At 38.1% G+C, this 26,183-nt stretch overlaps 1 protein-coding gene across 1 annotated transcript; it reads left to right on the top strand.

Moving 5' to 3' along the window:
• The first annotated feature begins 352 nt into the window (after positions 1-352).
• On the top strand, positions 353-1,407 carry LOC147420080 (uncharacterized). The gene is made up of 5 exons (XM_086504000.1): positions 353-429; positions 536-548; positions 664-678; positions 1,012-1,055; positions 1,150-1,407. Exons 1-5 carry the CDS (start codon positions 353-355, stop codon positions 1,199-1,201), a joined length of 201 nt encoding a protein of 66 aa, XP_086360126.1. The 3' UTR covers positions 1,202-1,407.
• The last annotated feature ends 24,776 nt before the right edge of the window (positions 1,408-26,183 follow it).

The raw sequence follows: 26,183 nt of genomic DNA, 5'->3' as shown, positions 1-26,183 counted from the left end.
AGAAGGCTCTCTTGGTAAGGCATCTTGCCAGTTAGAATATCTCATCAACACTGTTGAAAGTGTGTCTTAACTGTAATTATATCTCCTTGCAGTTTTGCACTCCAGGAAATTGGCTAAGTGATATCTCCCGTGGTCGCTACGATGTGAGAGAAGAAAAGCACAAAGAAGGTATGTCTTTACAAGTCTTGAGAAGTAATTGCTCTATTTTCCTACTTCTTGCTTTAGTTATATGTTTCTTCTTTGCAGAAACCTCAAGGTCTCAAGGCTATGGACAGTGCAGAGTCGGACTCAGAATAGCTTTTGAAATTCAATCAAAGTTTTCAACACAAAGAAGAGGTTTTATGTTGGAGGGATGTATGGTGTCTCAAGCATGACTTTTGGGGTCGCACTCTTTGTAATGTTCGACCTTATGGATGGATGCACCCTCATGTAAAGTTGTGGTTCCATTTGTCCTCTTCTTCATGTACTCATCCCAGTGATCTGTAGAGCTGTTAGCATGTCTAGCCATGTTGATTCTGCTATTCTTGCATGACAGGCATCTAGAGTCAGTAAGCTGAAGGCTAGGCTACCTATGCCTTCCTTTTAGTGGCACACACAACCGGGGTGCCACTAGGTATATTGAGAAATTGGAGCATTCTCTTGTAAAGTTGAAGACAAAACCAGAGACACCTAGAATGGGTACTGCTCTAATAAATTTTGTTCATGATGTGAAACTAAATTATATCTGATGGTTATAATCATACTGGCTTCAAAGCCAACGCATTTTATCAAATTTGTGGCCTTCTTGGTTTTACATATGAAGATTCATAATCAGTGAAATAAATCTGTAGCTCATAGCTAGTTTGCAAGAGCCTACATGTAGAGATCAAGGACTTATAATGAGTTTTAGGCTTTTGCTATCCCATCGAGTTCTTTGTGATTCTTCCTTTCTTCATGTATGGAGGAAGCTTTACTTTTGGGCCATATGTGGTTTTATGTTTTACAATTGGCAAGCCTTGTGATGCTTTTCAGAGAGATTGCTACGGAGTAATGGAAAGCGAGTTTGGACAACTATTGTAAGTGATTGAACATTATGCTCAACAAATAAATTGAACATTATGCTAAAAAAATAGATGTGTTCGGTGCTTGATCAATCTGTTTACTTTTCAGGTTCCGGCTTGATAAAACATCTGGTACACTGTATGCAAGGGGCTTGCTCTGACGAGGTCAAGCAAGGTTCAGATGGTATTGGGGATACAACTGCGTACATACTGTAGGCTTGGAGGGGCTTTTGCATCGATAAGGTCTTTCTCTATGAGGTTTGTTACGTGTTGTTACTGGAAATGGTCGGATGACTTGTTTCTCACTCGGTAAAATTTTGGATTGAAGACAAGTTTTCTATTGCATTTTGAGGCATGAAACACAAGGTACTCATCAGCTGTTTGCACAAAGCTAGCTTCAGTGTTGCTGTGTATCAATATATTACCCTCTGCAACACAGTTGTCAATACTAGGTCATTGGTCTTTGAGGGTAGCAACCTCATTCGTCCCTTTCTCTTATTTGTACATTTGTCAATACTAGGTCATTGGTATTTGAGGGTAGCAACATCATTCATCCCTTTCTCTTATTTGTACATTTCCTTTTTCTTTGCTTTTTATTCCTGTGTTATCCCCTCTAGAAAAATTGTCGTCAACCTACCTCAATGAACAGATGAGGTGGATTCCTTGTGATTCGGTCTTCTTGGCTTGTTGAATCAATGTTGATAGCAGTTGCAATAGAAAGAAGGTAAGGATTATACATTCTGTGCTTCAGTGACATGAATGTAGGGGAAGGTGGGTGATTGGTCTGACGGGGTGGTTGGTAGTGGCTACAATAGGAAGTACAAGATTTTACATCCGCTCTCCAGATTGGAGTATTTTCCATTATTTCAACTAATCTATTCTTGTAAATTAGCTCTCGAGTCTCCATCAATGATGTGATTTAGCATGAGCCTTCGGTGCTAATTGGTGAGAGAGAGAGAGAGAGAGAGAGAGAGAGAGAGAGAGAGAGAGAGAGAGAGAGAGAGAGAGAGAGAGAGAGAGAGAGAGAGAGAGAGAGAGAGAGAGAGAGAGAGAGAGAGAGAGAGAGAGTTGCACACTCTCGCAGTAAGGTTTCTTTTGTTTAGTGGGGATGTGGAAAAGGTCAATGAGATCCAGCAACGACCGATGAAAGATTTTATCTGAACCCACATATCCCCCTCCCCCCCCCCCCCCCCCCCCCCCCCCCCCCCCCCCCCCCCCCCCCCAATTCCTTTCTCCTTAGTGTGTTAGTGTCTTAGTGATAGTTCTTTGTAACTTTGTAATTTCCATACTCAGACATGGTATCAGATTCACCAATTGTAATTTTTTGGTCTCATAGGTCATTTTGGCTTCTTGAAGATGTTAATGTAACATTTCATTTCATTTCATCTCTCTCTCTCTCTCTCTCTCTCTCTCTCTACACTGTGTGTAGCCATGGCTATTCAACAATTCAAGCCTCCATGAGATCTCTTTCTCTGCCCCACAAGCCCAACACTTAGCGGCATTTCATCACGCTACGTTGGTACTTTTGTTCGTTGGCAAGAATCACATCATTTCACATAGTGCTCTCCATCCATTAACAAAGTAAGCCACCAGATTTTTGCAAGGAGTATCTCTTTTGCAATTTTGTCAGTCAAAAAGTGTCCTTTGGCCGAATAGGCGTTTGATTGTTCAAGTATCGGAAGGTACTCGTGCTTTGTTGTACAACTTCTAAAATTTCCATCAATCCCTCTTTGATAAAGGTGATTTTCTACAATAACATAGTTTTTCACTTCTTGTTGGATTGAGCGTAGTGTGGTACTGCTCAAGTTTGTTGGTAAAACTCCTTGCTCTATATAATCCACAATGTACTTGAGAGAGAGAGAGAGAGAGAGAGAGAGAGAGAGAGAGAGAGAGAGAGAGAGAGAGAGAGAGAGAGAGAGAGAGAGAGAGAGAGAGAGAGAGCTTTTCACCTTGAGGTAGACAAGTTTTGGAGGCCATATCCATCTTAGGGAGCCTAAATAACTAGACTTAGATAAGCTTTGAGGTAGCACTGGTACAAAGAAGGCAATTGTTTGGCGGCATCCTCCTAGCCGACTACACCACCTCAAAGCCCATAATTTTGTATGTAATCATATTGTTGTTCTTGAGAAGCTTTGCATAAAAGAGAAGTCATGATTGTTGAGCTGCATTTTGTACACTCCAAGTTGTAATTCTTTTGTCCTGAACCCAAAAGCCTTGTAAGTCAGCCATTGACCAAATGAGAAGTTCTAGGTATAAGGTTAAAAATCTCTAGCTTAAACACACCAATATAACATTATCTAAAGTTTTTGGAAAGCTCTGTATGTACAACTATGAGAGGCAACTCGGTAGCATATTGTAATCAATTCTTCTCCTTCTCTTGTAATCACAATTCAATTTTGGAAAGTGTATCGTGTTCCTTGTCTCTTGCTCTTTCATTTAAGTATGATCATTCTCAGTTTTGTTGTGGTTTGCAACTACCTGTTTGTCAGCTAAATCTGCACTTTTGAGTGCAAATTTTTTTGACATTTTGACCATAGAAGAGTGTTTCTAGAACATAGGGTGACCTTTTTGGATATTTACGTTGCAGTCTTCTAGACCTAGATTATGATGGACCGTGATTTTGGTACCATTTCAAATGATTGCCATACTTTGTAGGACAGTGCCTCTATGCCTATTAAAGCTCCTTTTAAAGTTTTGTGGCATTTCGAGATCATTTGGTCGACAAAATGGCATGATGACCTAGGGTATGAGACATGACATATGTAGATTTTCTAGAGTAGAGAGTGATAGATTAGCTCATTTTGATGATTGCTTAGTTCCATAGGTTCACTTTTGAGGTGAACACCCTCAAAGAGTCACCGTGCCCCATCCTTGAGTATTGACATTATGTTAGTGCCAAATAGCTATGCTAGATATGTCCAATCATGGCGACCCACTAACATTGATGTCGTTGTCGGGGAGTGATCTTCAGGTGGTGAATGACCTAGTCCTAATGGTAGCCTTCTTTTCCATAGATTTTGTTACCCATTTTGTTTACAACTTAGCAGTGAAACAGCTAGACACTTGGTTTAGTGCTTGGTCGAGGGCTTCCTAGGTCTACTTGTGATAGACAAAGAGAGTTGTGAGTGACATACGAAAGGAATTTCATTCTACATTTTTCTCAATTCTTTGAAAGTATTGTTCCTCTACATATTTCACCTTCAAATTCATTGTTTTATCTGTTTTGTTCATAGATTCATTTTAGTGCCTAGGAGTAGGGTAAGTATCAATTGCTACCATCAATTTGGGTTGAAAAGTTTAGGGCAAAAATGGTCAAAAACCATAGTTTGGCAAAAGAGACCATAACTCTAAAAATTGCAAAATTTGATGGTCAGAGCTTGAAAGCTGATCAAAACGCAAAAATCTAGTGCAAAAAAGGATCACAAAACTCATAAGTACACTGGAAGTTTCATCCTATTTGGTGGAGGAACATGGATCCACAGCTTCGAAGTGAAAGTCACACCAAAAACACACTCAAAATTAAGAAACTGTACAAAACTAGCAAAAGCTTTAAGAATTGACCAAAATTTGGGGTTTTTCAACTTTTAGAGATCCAAATTCAAAAACGGTTGGGAATTGACCTTTACAAGGCATGGAGAACCAGCTGACCAATTTTTATGCCAAAATGTTGTCAAACATGGATCACGATCCATATACCTTTTCATCATTTGGGACTGAGATTTGAGTAGTAGGTAGTTGATACCATTTCGAACAACTCTCCCAAAAGGAACATTAGCAAAAAGTGAAAAAAAAGTTGGTCAAAATAACAAATATAAAAAAATAGCCAAAATTTGCAAAGGAGACACAAAATTTTTCTTTTGACAGAGAAAAGTTGTCCAAATCCAAAAAAGTTTTAGGAGTAGATTATTGACAGTATAATTAACTAGCATTCCAAATTTAGAGTCCAAACCTGACGGAAGCTGGATCGCGATCCATGTACCTTTTTTTATTTTTTGGACAAAGACCATACCAGCCTATAACAGAGAACATTAACAAAACTTCCAAAAGCAAGGAGGCCAAAAAAGTTCAGAAAGTGCATCAGAAGGGGGGCAAAAACACTTCAAGACCAAAAAACCACCAAGCAGACCTAAGGTTTGACTTTTGGATTACCTAAATTGATCCAAATCACACAAGAAGCACATAGCCCAGATCAGTAGACCAAGGAAAAGTTGTGTACCAAGTTTCATCACATTCTGATAGAAAGGTACATGGATCGTGATCCATGTTACTTTGTCACAGATTGAGACCAGACTTGTACCATAGCTAGAGTTACTCACAAGGAGCCTAGTGGTCTTTTCAAAATTGAATTTACACTTGATTTGTGGATTTTGCAAGCAAATCAATTTTTGCCAAACACGCAATAAAATTTTGTCAACTTCATATTTTGACTAATAGAGGGGCTGTGCACTCATAGCCACCAAGGTTTTTTGTACATATTGAAAGAGCTAGAATGTGTGGCTTAGAGTGCTTTCAATTTGAGGAATTGAATGCAAAAAACGAGTTTTAAAGTGCAAAGAGCGACAAAACACAACCCAAATTTGACAACTGGAAATCCGATCTCCTCCTATCAAAACAATTTAGACAAAGCTTGGCTTGGAGGTATGAATGTACGTATCCATATCTAGTTGGTAGATGGATCAACAAAACAAGCACTTGTGGGATACTGGAGCGCAAGTTGATGCCATGAAGTATTCGACATACCTAAAGCTGTCAGATGAAATATTAAGGCCAACAAAGAACAAGCTCTGAGCAGCAACAAAGGATAAATGGTTAGCTTAGGTCAAGCCAATATATCAATCAACATCGACGGCCAACAATGCTCAACCCAAGTAATGATGCAACAACCCCAAATCTTTCATCTTGAAAGTAGCATTCAAATTAACCTTAAATTCAGCAATATGTGTCTCATTCGAGCCAGTAGTCAGCAAATCATCCACATATAGAACAACAATGAGAAATACATTACCCTCACGCATTATATACAAAGTAATTTTTGTTGGACTCTTTACAAAAGCCTCGTTTAACCAAATGAGTGTCAGCTTTCTCATACCAAGCACGAGGAGACGGCTTCAACCCATACAAAGATTTCTTACATTTGCACACTTTATCTTCTTGTCATTTTATGACAATACCACAAGACTGTGTTACATAAACTTCCTCAAATATATCACCATTCAAGAAAGCAATAACAATGTTTGATTGATGTATGTCCCATCCAAAATGATATGTTAATGCACATAGAAAACAAACAGTAGTCAAACGACAAGTGGAAGCAAAAGTCTCTTCGTAATCTATGCCTTTTTTCTCTACATAACCTTTTGCAATAAGTTGAGCCTTATAGCCATCATCTAGCTTACGTTTCAACTTGTAAACCCACTTTGTACGAATGGACTTTCTTTCCAGGAGGCAAATCACATAAATTCCATGTGTCATTTTCTATAAGTGCATCATATTTTGAATTTATGGCAGCCATTCAATTTTCAAAATTCAGATATTTATGCATTATGAGCAAGCTTTATGGCATGCTGTATTGCCAAATGGCTCGCCATGGTGTTGTCTATATGTTTGCGAGCGATTTTCAAGCGCTAAAATTGCCTCGTGTCCCTAGAAACAACACAATGGCGATCCGTTTGGCAAAAGACAGAGGTTCGTCCACATCACATAAACTAGAAATAGCCAAAGCATAACAATGTCACATAAGATGCATGGTGAGAACCTGAACAAGTACGACAAGACATAGCTTTATCCAATTTACTATCACACAAAGTATGCAACAGCCATTTGGGCATTCCTCTAGCTTGTTCATTCTCAGTCCTTCCCTCATCAAGTACATCATGTACATGTGCATCAGAAATAGGCTGATCCATAGAATTTTTAAAACCCCCCATAGGTTTTACATTTGCCTCATTGGAATTCGCATTCAAGTTTGCACCATAAAAAAAAGGCAACAAGCTGTCATAAATGTCTTGTGAGCTTACATTACTATCTCTAGTACATGACAACAAAGACCAATTTCCCCCCCCCATAAACACAACATCTCATGAAACCAAGATACATTTAGTTTACGAATGGTACAACACGTAACCTTTGCTTTCAGTATTGTAACCAACAAGAATGCGTTTAACAGCCTTATCATCCAATTTTCTGCATTGTGTTTGTGGCAGCAAAGCATAAGCTAAACAACCAAAAACATGCATGTGATCAATAGATGGCTTCTTATCATGCCATGCTTCATAAGGAGTCATAGATTGAAATTTTTTTGGACATATGTTGAGTACATAAGTAGCACACATGATGGCCTCAAGCCAAAACAAATGTGGCAAAGCTTGATTCTTGACCATACATCATGACATCTCTGTAAGCGACCTATTTTTTCTTTGAGCAACACCATTTTGCTGAGGTGTATACGGCATTGTACATTGGTGTTTTATCCCACGACTAGCCAAAAATGCTGTTAACTGAGTCAACGTCAGTTAACAGAAGCTGCTAAAGACCGAAGACGTACAAATGCACATCAAAAATCAAAGTGAAGAAGCAATAAAGATTGGAGCTACACATTTTTCACGTTTTCCCAAAATGGTCACGTATTATAAATTCCCAATTTATTTCAAGCCATTGTAATATTTCTAATGTGTTCTGGCTCAATGGGAGTTCCAAGCTGTAAAGAATAGGTCAGTTACTGTGCCTAGGTAGCAGATTCAGTAAGTGGTGGAGCCCTAAAGGCCTTAGGCGCCCGGACATTGCATATACATAAGGCAGTGTGTAAAAGAAATTAGGGTTCTCAAGTCATTTGTGGAGAGCACTTTTTGGTGAGAGCTCTTGAGGTGTGTGGTTATGGAGTCCTTGAGCTTCTCTTTGCTCATGAGACTTGATTAACACTAATCAATGATTCATTCTCTCTCACTATGCCTCTCTTCTTACTTATTGAGCTTCTCCTTGCTCATGAGACTTGATTAACACTAATCAATGATTCATTCTCTCTCTTACTTCTTATGATTGTCTATGATGCTTAGATTAACTAGATCTTAACTAATTAGTGGTTAATCCCTCTTTAATCTTGTGTGATTACCCTCTTTTGCTTGTGTGTGCATGCAGGTTTGATTGGAGTGTGGTGCTTGATAGATCTATGTGTGTGTGCTTGCAATTAGTGTGCTGCATGATAGGATTAGTCTTGTGTGAGTCTTGCAATTGTAGTGTGTGTGATTGGGTTGATTAGAGGTGAAGAGAAGTGGATATGGAGATTGTCCTTCATTGCGGCGTCGCTCCTCCATAGGCCGAGAAGCTCACCTCGTAGACACTAACCGTGTGAGTGTTTCCATGCCCTAGCCGGGTAGCTCATCCCTCCATATTGACAATTTTGTTGGTCATTGGAGCTATTGCAACGATGGGACCCCCAACATTTAGCTCCGTTGCCGGGGACGATGGACTACACTAGTGTAATTGTGGTATAAACGAATGCATTCCCTCACTAATTTCACTTGTGTGTTTATGTTTTTGTGGATTTTGGATGTGTGTGCATGAAGCATTGTGTTCATAATTTCCTAATGTGTTACCATATCTTGCCAATTGTGTGTTTACACACTCTAATTTCTCACTAACCCCTTGCTAATTTGCCTAATTTTTTCTAACTTACTAATTTGCTATGAAGGATTGGAGCATTCGACCATTCAATTGATCTTCAATGGAAAGGTAATTAAGGTGGTAACCTCCCTAGAATCTGAGGATGTGTAGAACTGTGTAGAAATCCCACTATGATGCAATGTAATGCTATGCTATGTTGATGCAATGCAATGTTGATGTTATGGATTGAAAATTTTGCGATTATTCATTTTCACGCCGTCGTAATGCCGAAATTTTTAAGAATTGTTGGTGCATGAATTTGACAAGTTTCAATTGCTAATGGCTGATTGTAGGTTGCTAATTGGATGCCTAACTGAGTTAATTGCATGCTTGGATGGTCAATTTCAAGTGTGTGTGCATTCTAATCGAGTGTGTGTATGCTAATTTTAGGTGTGTGTGCACTATTTTGCCCATGTTTGAGCACCTAGAAATCAATGTGCGTATGATTTTTCAATTGTGATGATTGATGTGTGTTGTGCTTATGCCCAACTAATGATTTGTGAAGTCACCTTGCAAATTCGACAAGTTTAACCCTTTTGTGTGCGCACCTAAAGATTGGTAAAAACTGTCAATTTTTTAGTGTGTGTGTGCCTAAAAAGTACATGATTGATTCATATTTTTATTGCATAATTGACGTGTGTAATGATTAATTTCTGTGTTTTTGTGCTCAAAACAGGGATTTACACATTTCAATTGCGTCAATTTTTGACCTAATTTTGTCGGTTTAATTGCCTAATCTTGATTTTATTGATAAAATTATTGGCAATTGAATTGATGTGATCTGTGCGATTTGATTTGGCTGCACTATTCCCCAATGTGTGGAGAATTTTTAGAAAATTTTTGGGTATTTTTCGAATAATGTTTGCAATTTTTTGGTAATTTTTGCACTAATTTTTGGTTAATTCCATAAAAATTGATATTTTGCGATCTTTACGAGCCATTTTGTGTGTGCGTATTCATGGCATCATTTTGTTTGCATTTGTATCCTCCGTGGTCGAGTTTTGAGCGTTTTACTATTTCCGGAGATTGGGTGGACAATTTTGTCAAAAGTGGCATTTTCGATAAAATCTGCTATTTTCGGTGTGCTTATGCGTGTCAGAAATGCTCGATTGTGAATTACGATGATTTTCTAAAGTTTTTGGAATAATCTGGGAAATCTTTTAATTTTTCTAGCAATTTTTGGGATTTTCTGGCTCTTTTTGGAGTTTTTGACTAATTTTCGGCCTATTCTTGGCATTTTTGAAAATTTGAAAACACAAAAATAGAAAGGCCGGTTTGAGTTGTGAGGTCCCTGCCTTACGGCGCATAAAATAGTTCAATGTATATTTTTACCAGCTAAAATCATAAGATCTCGGTTAGATTTTGAGCTTGCCTTGAAGAAAACCGGGCAATTTTCACAAGTTTTAGTGTAATTACGTGCAAAAGCTTCGAATTTCAACCTAAAAACCGGGAGAATTTCGAGTTTGCCCTTACTTTCTCTGGTTGGCGCTTGAACACCATTAAACACACACACACACACACACACACACACACACACACACACACACTCCTATTCTTTCTCCCACCCTCTCTCTCTTCCCCTACTCTCTTTTTATCTCTCTTAAACATATTCTCTCTCTCTCTCTCTCTCTCTCTCTCTCTCTCTCTCTCTGTGTGTGTGTGTGTGTGTGTGTGTGTGTGTGTGTGTGTGTGCCCACATTTGTCCTTTTCGCTACCTTCTCTGTCGTGTACCCTTTTCGCTTGCCGCCAGGCGTGCAGCTGCCACGTCAGCCAAGTCCACTGTCTCGCTTATACAGCATGTGAGCGCGCCAGCAGGCCGTCATTGCACGCCCACACACTACCACTTCCCCCAGCTTTGCTTGCGCGGCGCACTGTGTTTGACTTCCAATTGGTCAACAGCGCTGTCATCCGCACGTTCGAGGTGAACTGCCAGGTACGCAACAGGTAAGTATTTTTTAAATATATATTATTATTAGTAAAGAAAAGAAAAGAAAGGAAAAAATATAATAATAGAAAATTCAACTTAAAAAATAAAAAAATAAAATAAAAAGCAAAAGAAATTCACAAAAACATAGAAAAATTCACAAAAAATTAAAAAGCTCATAAAAAATTCAACAAAAAAAGAAAAAAAGAATTTAAAAATTACATAAAAAATAGAAAAATAAAAATAAAAAAATTTAAAAAATAAAATAAATAAAAAGTAAAAACTCTTAGAAAAGTAAAAAAAAAAGAAAATTAAAAAACACATAGAAAATCATAAAAATTCAAAATTTTCACAAAAATTTCACAAAACTATAAAAAATTCATAAAGGATACACAAAAAATTCAGAATAAATAAATAAATACAAAGTTAATTCACCGAAAATGATAGAAAATTCTAAAAAATTACCAAAAATCATTAAAAATTCATAAACTCACGGGAATTTCAAAATAAATCACAAAAAATTTAAAAAAAAACCATAAAAAACTCCATACAAATTTGAAAAAATGACATAAAACTTAGAAAATTCACAAAAAATTGTAAAAAACCAAAACTTTCTCCAAAAATTCGTAAAAAATAATAAAAAGACTAAAAAAAAGAAAAATCAAAATTTCACAAATAATTTAAAAATATAAAAAGAAACTCGCCAAAAGTGCCATAAAAAGACAGAACAAGCCCGAAAAAAGTCAGAAATAGCAAAAGCAAAGCCCGGGAGTGTATTGCACACTGAAGAAACACCGCAAGCCGAAAATCACACTGGGCAAACTGCTCAAAAGCGAATCAGAGATCAGCCAAAAAAGCGAGCGGAAAGATCGACTCAAAGGCGTGTGGGGGAGACAAATTTCTAAATTTGTCAAAATCGAGCCAAACATCGACAAATCAGAATTGTAAACTCATTGAAGCTCAGAATTCCGAGCTAGATTTTGGGATCTCCTTGGGAACTAGGATTGAATTAATTTGGCCAAGAATATTATTATTCTAGCTAAATTTTGACAGAGTTGCCGTGATTCGATCAAGGAGCTAGAAGTGAACGTGCATGCTAGAAATTGGCAAGTGCAAGCAATTGCATTGCAATTGAGCTTCCACAAACAGGGGCACAACTAGTACGAGCAGCAGAAATTCTGCTAATCGATACGAAAATCTGCTAGGGGACAATTTTTACCGAACCAGTCATCATGGACTCAAATCGAGCTGAGAGTTCGAGTACAGCAGAGCAAGCCAATAGCAGTGGCAACACAAGTACAACTGCAACCGACCAGGTATTACAGCTATATGGCTACAATAGAGAAAAAGTCTTATATGCAGATTCAAAAGGTCATAGGTATCTAATGAGCAGTAAAAGCAAAACAGGAGCCAAGATCTTATTGATCAGAGCAAGGCCAGATTTAGAGAACTCCCAGATGTTCACCGACTTCAGTGGAGCCAGGTATTGCAAGCTCAAAGATGAGGTGTAGATAGAGGTTTAAAATGTCAACCCAAGTGTTTATCCAGAGACCTGCACAAGTCCGCAAAACATACATTTAGTGCATATGCAATCAGGGTCATTGTACATGGATTATAGTGGTCAGATCTATAGTCGAGAGCCAGAATTGCAAGATCCAACAGATCAACCAATAGAAGCAAATCTAATTGGAGAACCAGGCCAAAGACAATACAAAGGTCAAGATGGAGCAGTCTACAGCTTGATGCTCAGTGTTTTAAAAGAAGATGCCGACAACTTGGAAAGCACAGAAACAGAAGCACCTCAGCTAGAGATTGACATGATAGAACCAATTGAAATACCACAAGTCATGTCGTATTGCTCAGATTGTGGAAAAAAAGGTGGACATTTTTCTGAAGATTGTCCAAGAAATCCAGACGACAGGGATACATCAACTGCCAAGCAAGGCACATAGCAAATTGAAAATGATAATCTCGATGTAAGTGCATTTAACTTGTCACTTTTAATGCAACGAGATGATTCTGCATTACCTTTAGAAGCACCTATAAAATCACTGCAAGTTCAAAATAAGCATAAAGATGCACAGACACATGAAAAGCTTAAAATTGATTCTTTGGACAACAAATTCTTGCATGAATTTAGTAAACGTGTCGAGATATCACTGAATGATGAAAAGACTGTTAGGTTTGCAAATGATTTTGCATCCACTGACACAAGTGTGCAATCATTCATGAGTTTACGGGACACATAAAAAAGAATGATGTTAGCTTTGTATGGTACGCATCATTCATATGCACACTATGTAAACCAAAAAGGGAAACTATACAAAAAGGATCAACCAGTGTTTGAACGGCCCACATACCAGCTCATAGAAGTGCGTCCAGTGATAAATCAGAAAGGATGGTTCATTTCAGAGAAAAGAATCTATTAAAGCCCATCCTCTCTAGAGGTGAAGGATATTACGCGATTGATTCCAAAAATATGTTCAGAGCCAAACTCTCCTCCATTGAAAATCACGCTCCGATGTTGTGGCCAAACGAGCACATACTTTGACCAAAACAATCGTAGATATAGACCAGAGTCTAGCATCTACGATGCCTTTGGTCCTGAAACCACAGAAGCTCATATCATAGGAGACCCATGGGATAGACAATATCAGGGCAAAGATAATGCTATCTACAGCTTGACTTGGGGAAGAATTTGTCATGTTTCAAGGAGATACATAGGAAACTATGCAGAAGGTTTACGGATGCCAAACATCAACAGTGCTACCCAAAGTGTACATTCACAGTCCCAAAAGGTGAGACTAAACTAGAGCCAAACAATTTTGAACTGTTACAATGAAGCAGGCTATAGTGATCTCCCTAGGAAGGGGGGAGCTATAAATCCATCAAGCTCAGCTTATGTACCAGGAAATACTACACCAGCTAGAAGCCCTAGAGTCTCTAGCCAACAAACCCCTTCAAGACAGAAACCATTGAAAGATCATATGGTTGTTGGAAGTTTCCAATTGACTGAGATTCCCTCAGAATCTGCAGAAAAATACTTATATGAAGATTATTAGGGACAAAAGTTTCAGTTGATCTCCACAAGTCACACTCAAAAGCCAACAAGTCCAATAGTGCTCAAATAGTTACATATGATAAAGCTCACATATGCATATCAAAATGCACATGGTAATGAATATCAACAAGATCATGATCTTTTACAAAACCCTATTGATGGTAAGATTGAAGTCAAAGACTATCTGAAGATGCTGCAAAACCTCAAGTTGCCAAAACAGGTTACAGATAAGTCAAAGTCAATGAAAGCTAAAATCCAGAAGGATATACAAAGATCACCACCAAAATCTCCTCCGAAGAGACAGATTCTACCAGACAGTACCATGGATCTATTAAGATCAAAGGTGACTTTGATGCTGGTAGACAATGCTCAACAATTGCAAAAAGGTGCAATATTACAACCAATGGAGTCAACATCAATTGAAGCAGGTGATCAAAGCAAAAGAATGCAGATAAGGTCCAACCAAAGGATGTTGCCATAGCAAAAGAAGTCAATCCAGACACAAATCTTGAGAAGATCAAGTGCAACATAGTTGGTGAAAACGAAGAAAAGTTGTCAAGAGAAGTAAAGCTAGATTTTCAGTTAGACAAGAACCTAATGTCTTTTCGTACTTGGAAAAGATGTGGCCAACCACAGTTGGAAGATGCTCCTGAAATTGTGAGCATAACAGGAAACAAATGAGCAGAATGCTGGGGAATTATCTCCACCACCATTGAAGTAAGTTCACAGATCATCATAGCTCAATTCTATGTGATCATAACAAAAGATATGCCAGAAGACATCATAATGGGAATGCCAATGGCCCAAAAGATGTCAGAGATATAGAGTTTAATTAAGATGCAATTATCAGAGACAACAAAGAATGAAGACCAAGAATGGTCACCCGCGGACGACAGCACAAAGTCCTCAAGCACAATTCAAATGGAAGATCTTATTGAAGATGATTCATCTCCATCAAACAGAACTTTAGACGAGATTTAAGCAAATTAGGCAATAAGAAAGACAGATCAAATAGAACAAAGAGCAACCACGATAGCTATTGAGTAGAGAGTGCCATCAAACACCGAAGTTAAGAAGAACAAGGTTGCAGCAGACAACCAAGAAGAAATAGGAAGTCCAAAGATCAATTAGACACTGCCAGCAAAATCAGATGTTGTAAGTCAGATTGGAAAAGAGAGTCTCAAGCTACCCTCTATAGAGACACAATTAGATCAACATGAGACCATGGAAAAAGCAGGACATAAATCTTCAATAGAGCCAACAAAAAGAATAGTTGTAGTTCTCAGCAGTACAAAAAGAGCAAGTGTCAGATGCAATGCTCTATTGGATAAAGAAGCAAATTGCAATATGGTTGGAGATAACATTTAAAGAATTCTAGAGATTACTCAGGATAAGCTAGGTAACAGAGACATCATGGGTAAGGCTACAAGTCAAAAAGAAATGGCTGCTACCCTTAGCATCCAAAATCATGAAGAGCAGGTAAAGTTTTAGGTGAAGCCTTCAAAGGAAGTGCTTGTAGATGTCATCCTTGGACATCAGTGGTTAGACCAACACAAGGCATACAAAGAAGATACAATGCTAATACTCTCTTTTCCAAGAGGTAACAAGCAACAGATACATCTACCGTTAATGCTAGATTCAGAGTTGCAAAAGTCACAAGAATCAAGACAAATCTTGCAGACGTAAAGTGGTACCTCCATCGATTAGCAAAGAAGGTGTGACAACATATGCCTCTACATCAAAGAACCCTCATTGATTATCTTTTCAAGAAAGTTAGGCTTTTAAAATTTCAACTCAATTGCTGACCCAACTGAAACCTCTAAGGAGACACCCTGAAAATCAAAGGTATATCAGCCAAAGTACTCAAGAAAGCAAAAGAAAGTCAAGCAAGTGTTTGTTCTGAGCAATTTAGTCAAAGTCAATGATCCAGTTTGGATTAAGGACATGAAATCAACACAGAAAGACAAACACATGGGATGGATAGCATCATAGTGGAGCTTAACACTAGGTTGGTAATGGGACACTTTTATGTCCTGTTAAGTGACCATTTTCCTTGAATTATGTCAAGAGTTTCAAAATGGATTTTGAGGTGCTATCTATCTAGAAAGTTGTCTCATGAGCCGAAAAAAACTCGAAATTTTTTTGGAATATCAATTCCATCTTTGACTTTGTCCTTGCACAACATTTCACAACCTAAACTGTGTGAAAAAACGGGTCCTGTTTTTGGTTTTTTGCAACTATACCACTCTAGAATTCATGTTTGTGAGGTCTATAATGCTAGAGAAATATCTTTAGTAGTCCTCAACATGTCCTGATGCTTCTAAGGAGAAATAAATGTTAAAGTTGTAAGTTATGACCAAAGTACAAAAATTGTCAAATCCTGTTTTTTAGCCAATTTTAGCTCTTCTATGATTTTTTTGGTGGCTTTCATGATATCCAAATGCAGTTTTGATTTTCTATGTCGTATATTGTAACATAAAGCTAATATTCCTTGAGTTTTGGGGCACCTAATACCCTATTTTGCATAGTAGACAACGATTGTTGATTTTTCAATTATAGAAGAAAACAAAACATTCTAGTATATCAAGTATAGCTTTTTCAATATTGTTAGTTTCTTGTGACAACTACATGCATTTTGTAGGTAGTAACCATATCTAGTCATAAGAATCAAATTTGGCTAGATATTGAATAGTTTCTATGGGATTCTACAACTCATAATGTTGAACCCAGTTTTTTCATGTTTGCTGTATTTAGCACTTCATCTTTGTCCCCAAGATTCCCCTTGGTAAGAGATGTAATATTCTTTTGACATGCTCCATGGATCCTTATGAACCTAAAGGACAATAGGGAACTAAGAAAACATGCATATATTATTTTTATTGAGTGTGGCTGTAGAGACTATGATGATAGGTTTGCAGAATGGTAAAAATTCAACTTTTTTGTACCTATTTCTTTTGGCAAAACACAAAATAGTGAGTGAGAAGCAATCATATGTTCTGATCACCAACCCATTGAAGTTAACTAGGGAATTTATCTCAAGTCCTACAAAAATCCCTAATCTTATTTTTTTGCAACAAAACATACGAAATGACTGTTTTGATGAAAATGTACTAGTCCATCAACTTTGGAGGCTTGGTGTGGCCAAAAGATGAGAAATTTTACAAGTTTCTTATTTTTTACATGTGTAGTAGGCCTTGAACTATAACCTCATGAAAGGATTTTACAAAATGAGTGGATCTACTATGGTTTTGGAGGTTTTTTTCAACACCCTGAAAGGACACTTTTATGTCCTGTTAGGTTACCAACCTAGTGTTAAAAGAACAAGAGAACTATGGAGGTAACATACACATATGGGTACCAAAACCATAGGTTAGGGCATATGAAGTAACTTCAAGTCCCTCCCAAGAAAGAAGGCCCACAAGGTATCAACCTCGACAATATCCTAGGATACCTAAGAAGCAGGTATACAATAGAACAACATTGAAAGATGCTAAAGTCAACCACAACTCTCAAGAGGATAGAGAACAAAGATGGATCTCAAAGAATGTTCCTCTTGGACAAGTATTCTACACAGGTTATACAAAAATTTGGCTACCAGTCAACCACAAGCCAACTGCAACTACACCAGACCTACATGGAGATATCAAGAGCTCAGCTAGACCTAAATCTAAGCAAGGTCAACAAAGGAGATACAAAGGTCATCAAGAGATTTGGATTTCTATGTCTTTCAATGCTCCTAGTCAAAAGTCAAATGTCAACGATCAACAAAGGCCTACAACAACATCAAAGACTTCCTACAACAGGCCTAATTGTAGAATCAAACAGATAATGGAGTCTTCACAGTCAAAGAAGGACAACCCAACCAACGTGAATGTAGATTCAAAGATGATAAAACAGGTATGACAAAAGAAACCTTCAATGCCAACTTGGTACTTCACTAATCCTCTTTTTGAGGATTCAAGCTTAATTTTACTTGAAGAAATGTTTGTAGTAAGCTCAAGAATGTAAAAAGTCAAGTCGCCAGGGTGCAAAAAACACTCTTTGGCATAGTCAGAGTCAGGCTGCTCAACCATAAAATGAGCAAAGCATTAGTCCCAAATCTTCAAGTCATATCAAACTCTGTGCTAAGAGTCGTAGTTATTAGGCTTACACGCTCAAGGTGGAAGAGTTTAGCATATCTAAGTCATGTTGCTCATACTGGATGAGATGAGCACAAGAATCGAAGTCTAGTAACTTACAATTGGTGGAGTATCATAGAGTCCAACACTCATGCACAGTGCACAGTAAGATGAGAGCACATATCTTCGTCAACCAAAACCATTCTTAAAGGGGTGCCAGCTTGCAAAGCCATGTCATATGCTTTTATAGCTACACTATCTTTTTGAATAACCCCTCAAAATATTTCTTGCACAATATATTGTTTTCCATGCATTTCTGTGTATGCATAAATAGGATGCCCCACCATTGGACATATGCATTAGATACTGTTTTTTTGCTTCCACCTATGCACCTTGAGTGGACTACAACAGGCAAACCAATGTTCCATCATGCTACAATTTCCTATTTGCTGCCTTTTTAATTCCATATCTATCAACAAATAATCCCTTAAGTACTTTATTAATATTTCCCATGCTAATAAGGACTCCAATAATGCACGTATCCTAAAGGCACTTTTTTCCCACTGGGTTTTTTCCCCTTTGTCATCCAAGTATTAGACCCTAATTTAGAACCTCATCATTCTATTTCCCTTGTACATACTTTTCATAAATAAACATTAGCCTCATCATTATGCTATTACAACGGACAAATGCAACATCGTCTCTCACATCAGACATATTCAGACCAATGAAGATGCTGCAACAAATTGAACCTCATCAACAAATTCAACGACCAATGAAGAAAATAAGCCCATCAACAACCAATCAAAACCTTCCACAGACTTCAAGGACACTTTTCAATAGTGCTCGAGAACAGGCACTAAAATCAAAAGGGAGAATGTTAACTGAGTCAATGTCAGTTAATAGAAGCTGCTAAAGACCGAAGACGTACGAATGCACATCGAAGATCAAAGTGAAGAAGCTATAAAGATTTGAGTTACAATTTTTCACGTTTTCCCAAAATGGTCACGTATTGTAAATTCCCAATTTATTTCAGGCCATTGTAATATTTCTAATGTATTCTGGCTCAATGGGAGTTCCAAGCTGTAAAGAATAGGTCAATTAATGTGCCTATGTAGCAGATTCAGTAAGGGGTGGAGCCCTAAAGGCCTTGGGTGTTCGAACATTGCATATTTTTACCCTAGGTACATAAGGTAGTGTGTAAAAGAAATTAGGGTTCTCAAGTCATTTGTGGAGAGCACTCTTTGGTGAGAGCTCTTGAGGTGTGTGGCTATGGAGTCCTTGAGCTTCTCCTTGCTTATGAGACTTGATTAACACTAATCAATGATTCATTCTCTCGCACCATGCCTCTCTCTTACTTCTTATGATTGCCTATGATGCTTAAATTAACTAGATCTTAACTAATTATTGGTTAATCCCTCTCTAATCTTGTGTGATTTCCCTCTTTTGCTTGTGTGTGCATGTAGGTTTGATTGGAGTGTGGTGCCCGATAGATCTATGTGTGTGTGCTTGCGATTAGTGTGTTACATGATGGGATTAGTGTTGTGTGTGTCTTACAATTGTAGTGTGTGTGATTGGGTTGATTAGAGGTGAAGAGAAGTGGATATGGAGATTGCGCTTCATTGCGGCATCGCTCCTCCATAGGCCGAGAAGCTCACCTTGTAGATTTAACCATTTGTGTTTCCATGATTAGCTCACTAACCGTGTGAGTGTTTCCATGCCCTAGACGGGTAGCTCATCTCTCCGTATTGACAATTTTGTTGATCATTGGAGCTATTGCAACAATGGGACCCAAATGCATTAAACTCATGAGACATATACTCACCCCCTTGATCTGAATGGAGGATGCTCATAGTACATTTAGAGAAAATTTCAACCATAGCCAAAAATTGTTTGAAGCACATAAATACTTCAGACTTAGCTTTAAGCACATGCATCCATGCATGCCTAAAGTAATCATCAATGAAAGTCACGAAGTATAGGTAATTGCTTAAGGATGGAGTTTGCATAGGCCCACAAACATCACTATGCACAAGTTGCAATCTCTATATGTAGTCCTAACTAAACCATCCTTTGGAAACTCCAAACGTTGCATCTTATCCAAAATACAACATTCACAAACATGCTTCATAGGTGCTTCAAGTGGCGGTAAAGAAGCAACCATATTAGATTTTTGCAAACACAACAAACTGGCAAAATCCAAATGCCCAAAATGTGCCTACCAAAGTTTGATGCATGCCGCATGTTTGGCCTCTCTCTCACACAGTACCTTTCGAAGTATCGGAAAATCATATTAAAACTAGTTATGGAAAAAGATTTTGGTGCAAAACTTTTACATTTGGTGAATGCGAGATTTCCCATCCTCATCTATGTTATAAGACCACCCCACATGTTGATTGAACAAAAGTGGCAAGGGATCTGGATAGAGTCTCTTAAGGTGTGAGGTGTGAAGTGATGGGTCTCAATCACGGTCCTTTTCTAGTGTTTGTTGCAGAGTGGACTCCAGAAGAGTGGCGGCTGTGTAAGGGTTATATGATGGGTGGGAAAGTCATGGAGTAGATGGATTTGGGGGGACCAATACAAAAAAGAAAAAGCCTATCACGTGGGTTCAATAGTAGAGATATTTTTAGAAAAATGTTCTCACAATTTTACATATAAAAGGGTGTTGCAAAATGATCTTGAATGTTTTTTTTACCAGATTGAATAGGAAAAGGTTCCCTTTAATTGGTGAAAAATTAGTCCTTGAGTGCACATGATGTATAGGTTTTACATGTAGTGATATCCCCCCCCCATGAGTAGGTGGCAAAGTTGTGACACATGTGGTAGTGGCAAGGGACAAAAATTTAAAGGCCCTCTACGGATGCGAGGCAGGGTAGCTTCACTAGTGCCACCACCTCCACAACATTTGCTCCACCATTACTAGAGCATTGTAATTATGATGGACACATTGGTGTTGAGTGGACACCAATTAATTAGAGTGCTGCAAGGATGGGTTGTGTGATGGGGATGGCAGAGACTATAGGTATGCCAAGTGCTCTATGGAGAGTTTTGTATAACAACCATCAAGCTATGCATAAGAATGAGGCATGCCCATATGTTTATGTGTGTATAAACAAGAAAGTGCAAGAGAGAAATAAGTAAACTATATGATATGCCTACCCTACACAGTCAACAAGTAAATCTTGAGTAAACAACCTTGCACACTATAAAAGTAAAGAAGACATGCTTTAATTGTACCAAAAATCAATCTCAAAATTGACACTCATAAAAAGCAAGTGGAAAATGAAGAAGATATACTTTTACATATCAAAATACGTTTAGCTCTTGGGTCCATCCAAAACCCTCGACCATGCTTCCCTCTGGGTGTGTGCTTTAACCCACAAATCCCTTTTTCATCTTCATGAAGCGCTCTAGGAAGAACATCTATTTGGAATGCACAGTCCCCACTATTTTCACCTCATCAACTATGTGCACTAGGAGATGTAGTTGAATGGTAAGCATGGTGGTGGGAAGTGTATTTCCTATGTACAAACTACTTGCCTTGAATTTTTCTTTGAGTAGGTGATGTTGATTTCCTTTTGCAAAAGTTAATGAACCAACATCCCAAGCTTATAAGCTGTGGGTCTCAATAACCATGGGAAAATAGATGCAAACAATAACGTTTTAATGTCTCAGTGTCATCGTGTAGGCAATCAAGTATAGGGTATTGACAAGCTAATTTAAGGCAAATTTGACGCATCTTATACCAATCATGTGACTTTAGACCACCAATGAGCATCCCGTCCTTTATGAATGCCATACTAAGTAAGTGCATTAAACCTATTGGCATTTGCACAAAAAATATTATCACTTTCACCTTGCGTTCTTGGGTGGCAATCATTACCCAAGGGGGTTTTGGTAGCTTTGATGACTCGTTGGTCCCATGAAAATGAGATGATCCGATGAAAAGCTTCTCACATTCTTGAATATTTGCATTAGATCCAAAAAGTGGTTAATTTTCAATCTCATTCAAGAGGGCAACTAAAATTGTATTGAGAACCTGTTCATCTTGGGGTGAACTCATTATGCCTCTTCTTGTGCTATAACAACTCTTAAAACGGGCATCTTTAAAGGATTAAATCCCATAATAAAGCCTCTTGTAAATCAATGGTTCTTTGGAAGATGTGCTTGATGAGCGCAAAAACTTGAACCACACAGGGCACATGTAATGTTGCCACTATTCTTAAGTCTTGCATATATTCAAAACTAGTATGAGGTGCAAATATTTTTTGCATAGAGTTTAGTGTGTGTTGGAGATATACCTGAGCATTCTCCATACCCGTGCATTTTCCACATTAGAATGCCTCTAATGTGGGCACTACACCAACTTGCATGTTGTCTTATGTCCACTTTTGTGTGTGCCCATAGATGTTGTAACTCTTCAAGGAGAGGATAAAGGTATACATATATATTATTCACTTTATATCAACGCAACTCAATCAAGCTTAAAGAACAAGTGTCCCTTCATTGCGGCTAGCCATGCTAGAATGTTGTAGTCTACAAGGACAACTAGCCATACCTTGTAGGATAGCCATGCTAGCTAGCCATGTTAGAATGTTGTAGTCTATAAGGACAACTAGCCATACCTTGTAGGATAGCCAAAGCCAAGACACACATTTTGTGGATCTTGCGAATAATTTGGTCACTTATTGCCAATGTGCTACCATGCCATATATCCATAGGAATCCTTAACATGCCATCTCAAGATCAATTCTTATTGTGCCATGATGCTAGAGCTACCATTGATTTGCATTGAAAGAAATACTTGGTTCAAGGCATAAGCAAAACATGCCTTAGCACCTTCTCCTCCACTTTTTTCCTTGAAGATCTTTTCAATATCTACTTGCTTCATAATTGGGAAATATCTCCATGTATACATACTTAAAGAATGCAATCATTAGCACAAGCATGAAATGAGATCATAATCCATCCTTAGCTATTGTAGAATCTTTTTTCCATCATCCCTCATGCCTGGAATTACATTTTTTACTAGAAAGATGTGCATCTTAAGTAACTTGCATAACAAAAAGAAATAATTTAGCCTCCAAGAATGCTCATTGCATAAATAAAGTGAATAAATCTTAAAGACTCACCTAAAAACTTTTGTGGCGCTGGCATCACTCCATCCAAAATTTGCTTGCATGTTTAGAAGGACCAAGAGTGTCTTTCATTTGGACATTCTCACTCCGTCATATTGTGGGGTGTCAATCTCATGCTTTGTGTCATCATATGGAAGCCTCTCTGTGTCCATGATTGTGAAATCATGCCATTAATCTCTGGCTATAACATCTTTTCATCTAGGTTTTGGGAGTTGGAGAGACTAGTTGCTTAGACAAGTCAACAAATCCTCATAGACTTCACCATCAATATGTCACCTTCTCTTCCAAATTCAAGCGCACGCACGTGCACACACACACACACACACACACACACACACACACACACACACACACACACACACACACACACACACACACACACACACACACACACACACACACACACACACACACACACTTAGACTATGACATCGTGCACGTGCACGCGTGCGCGTGCACGCACACACACACACACACACACACACACACTTATCTAGCTGACAATTCCCTGGCTAAACCTTGGTTGACTGCTTCCCTCTTTGGTGATCTCCCTCTTGCTATCTGGATGGCAGTGACTTTGTTAAAACTTGGCTGGCTATAGATAAAGCTTGAACGCATTGGTATACGTTATCCACAATCTGTTCAGTTTGATCACGCATTGACAAGAAGAAGCTGCATTGAATAGTAGTATAGAGAATACTAGTTGAGACTCTTGAAATTTCAAACAATCTCTAAAAATCCCATCAAATGTCGTTTCTCCAAATAAGCAATTTCTTTTACAAAATTGTAGAACTTGAAAAGAGCTAAATTTTGATGAAAAGTCTTGCAATCTGACCTTGTATGAGGGATTTATGCCCAATTTAATAAAGACTATTTTTTCTCTCCCTTTGGAGAAATAGTAAGTTTGAGTTTCTAGGAGGAGGTGGAAGAGTCCAAAGCATGGGTATATAAAACGTGGAGGTTTAAACTCTTTTGGAATCTTTGAGAGGTTATATGAACTTTCTAGCCCCTCATGCCCATTCACATGCCCTTTTATCCATTTTCCTCCACTTCCTACCCATTGTAAGCCGTATTTTGTCCTTTTGAGTCTCGTAAAGGTCTTGTGAAATCTTAGGCGAATTTTCCATGCAATTATAAATTGGCATTCATCTTTTGGCACTTACTTAGGCATGATTGCACTTTCCTTGCATGCCTCACCATCCCTCAAAAATTTACTGTCTTGTGCTTTCTCTCTCTACTGAAGTCATTTCTAGAGAGAGAAAGGCCATGGTAAAGCTTAAAATTCATCAAAATTTAATTCTTATGACATACCCATCCCTAGAAATCATAGTCATCCTTAAGGATGCATGGATCAAGTGGAAGGTAGTCCATTTTTATGTGGAATCTTCATTTAAAGGAGAATACTTTTCTTAACCTAGATGGCAAGCCCCAAAGGAGTTTTGGTATTGTAATCATCGCAAGAGTTATTTCTTGAAAACATTAGTTTACACAAAGAACAATTCAATGCACATTGAGAAAAAGTTAAAATTGCATTAAATCATTGAACATTTTGTATATCGATATATTAGTTATACATTTAAGCCATGAAGGAACTTGTAGTCTTGCAATAAAGGAAGAGAATCGTTTATTTGGGGTTCTTACATCCATTTAGCATATTCAAAAGGATAATTCATAAACTTAATTAAATATATTATGTTTTTACTTTTTAAAACGTTGTTTTCATGTTTAAGGATAGCCTCAAAGTGTAGGATCTCCTCTTGTTCATCCAAGTTTGGATGATCCTCTTCACTGGGGTCCATTGGAGGTGTACCCTTAAACGGCTTAAGTAGATGCACATAAAATGCATTATGTATATGCCAATGATCAGGAAACTTGAGTCTGTAAGCTATTGTAACATTGATTCTTTTCAAAATCTAGAATGAGCCATAGTACCTCTCAATGATGAGTTTAACATAGAACTTTTGATGTCCTGTGGGCTTGCCTTGTCAGTTCTTGCCCATCTTTTGATATAATCGAGCCTTAAGTAGTTTAAGGTAGGTAAATAAATTACCTAAGGAATTGTGGGTTTGCCTTGTCTTCTTGCCCATCTTTTGAGATAATTGTGCCTTAGGTTCTTGCCCATCTTTTAAGATAATTAGGCCTTAGGTAATTAAAAAAAAACCCATTATTTTTTCTTAAATTCTAAAGGTATTTTATGCCTATCAGCAACTCTTTTTTTCTTTTTTTTTGTGATGTTTTTTTCATCTTTTGAAAAGCTATCTTAACCTCATGCATATTTTCATCAATTGCAAATATCTTTTGATGCATTTTAAAAATAGGTCGAGGCTTGGGATGGCCTTCAATTATCTCAAATTGAGACTTGCCCATAGAAGTATGCACCATGTTATTGTATGCAAACTCTAGCAAAGGTAATTTTATCTCTCATTGATTACCTTGATCCTTCCGACCAGCATAGTGAGGCGGTCCGGGGCGGGCAACAAGAGAGGCGAACTCTAAACACCCCTCAAGGCTCCCGTGCTGCTCAATTGGGGCTGGGGCAACCAAAAGCACAACACAACAACAAACCCACAGCCAAACCCAAACAAGATAGGGGCACCACCTAGTTATGGTATGCGAACTAGGACGCAAGAGAGATTTTGGCACAACCAAGAAGATGCACCACACAACACACACAAACAACCTCACACCAAGACACACACAAACTGGACCAGAGAGAGCTAGAGCAAAGGGAAGAGAGAGAGAAAAGGATCTTGCGTAATACCGTATTTGTGACTTGCAAATGGAGATGGTTCGTTATGATGCTATCGTAGAACTTGTATAAACTCACTCAATGCTTAGTGATTGCTAAACATTGCCAAAACACACACACACACACTGTCTTAGGGTGTGGGAGACCTCTCACCACAATACCCTCTTACAATGGACACAAAACTGGCAATGAAAAACACACTAAAACACTTTCTAAAATCAAGATCAACCGATAAAACTCAAATACACAAGTCACCTTGAATTCACCAAACCGTATTGCACAAATGGAAGGACGAAGATTTGAACGTCGAATCACGCCTCTGATGCACCAAACCTCAATTTATTGATGATGAAGGAGCATATACAATAGTGGTTTTGAGATTTGTGGAACTCACGCTCTCTCACTTGCAATGTGTAGCTTGAAGGCTTCTCTCACACCAAGAGTGAAGCTCACAAGTGGTTGCTACACCTAAGTCTCTCCTCACGCATAGAGTG

This window comes from Adiantum capillus-veneris, chromosome 28, assembly GCF_014529385.1.
Source record: "Adiantum capillus-veneris isolate H3 chromosome 28, ASM1452938v2, whole genome shotgun sequence".
NCBI lineage: Eukaryota > Viridiplantae > Streptophyta > Polypodiopsida > Polypodiales > Pteridaceae > Adiantum > Adiantum capillus-veneris.
The sequence above is the reverse complement of the archived record's forward strand: the minus strand, read 5'-3'. Positions and strand labels throughout refer to the sequence as shown.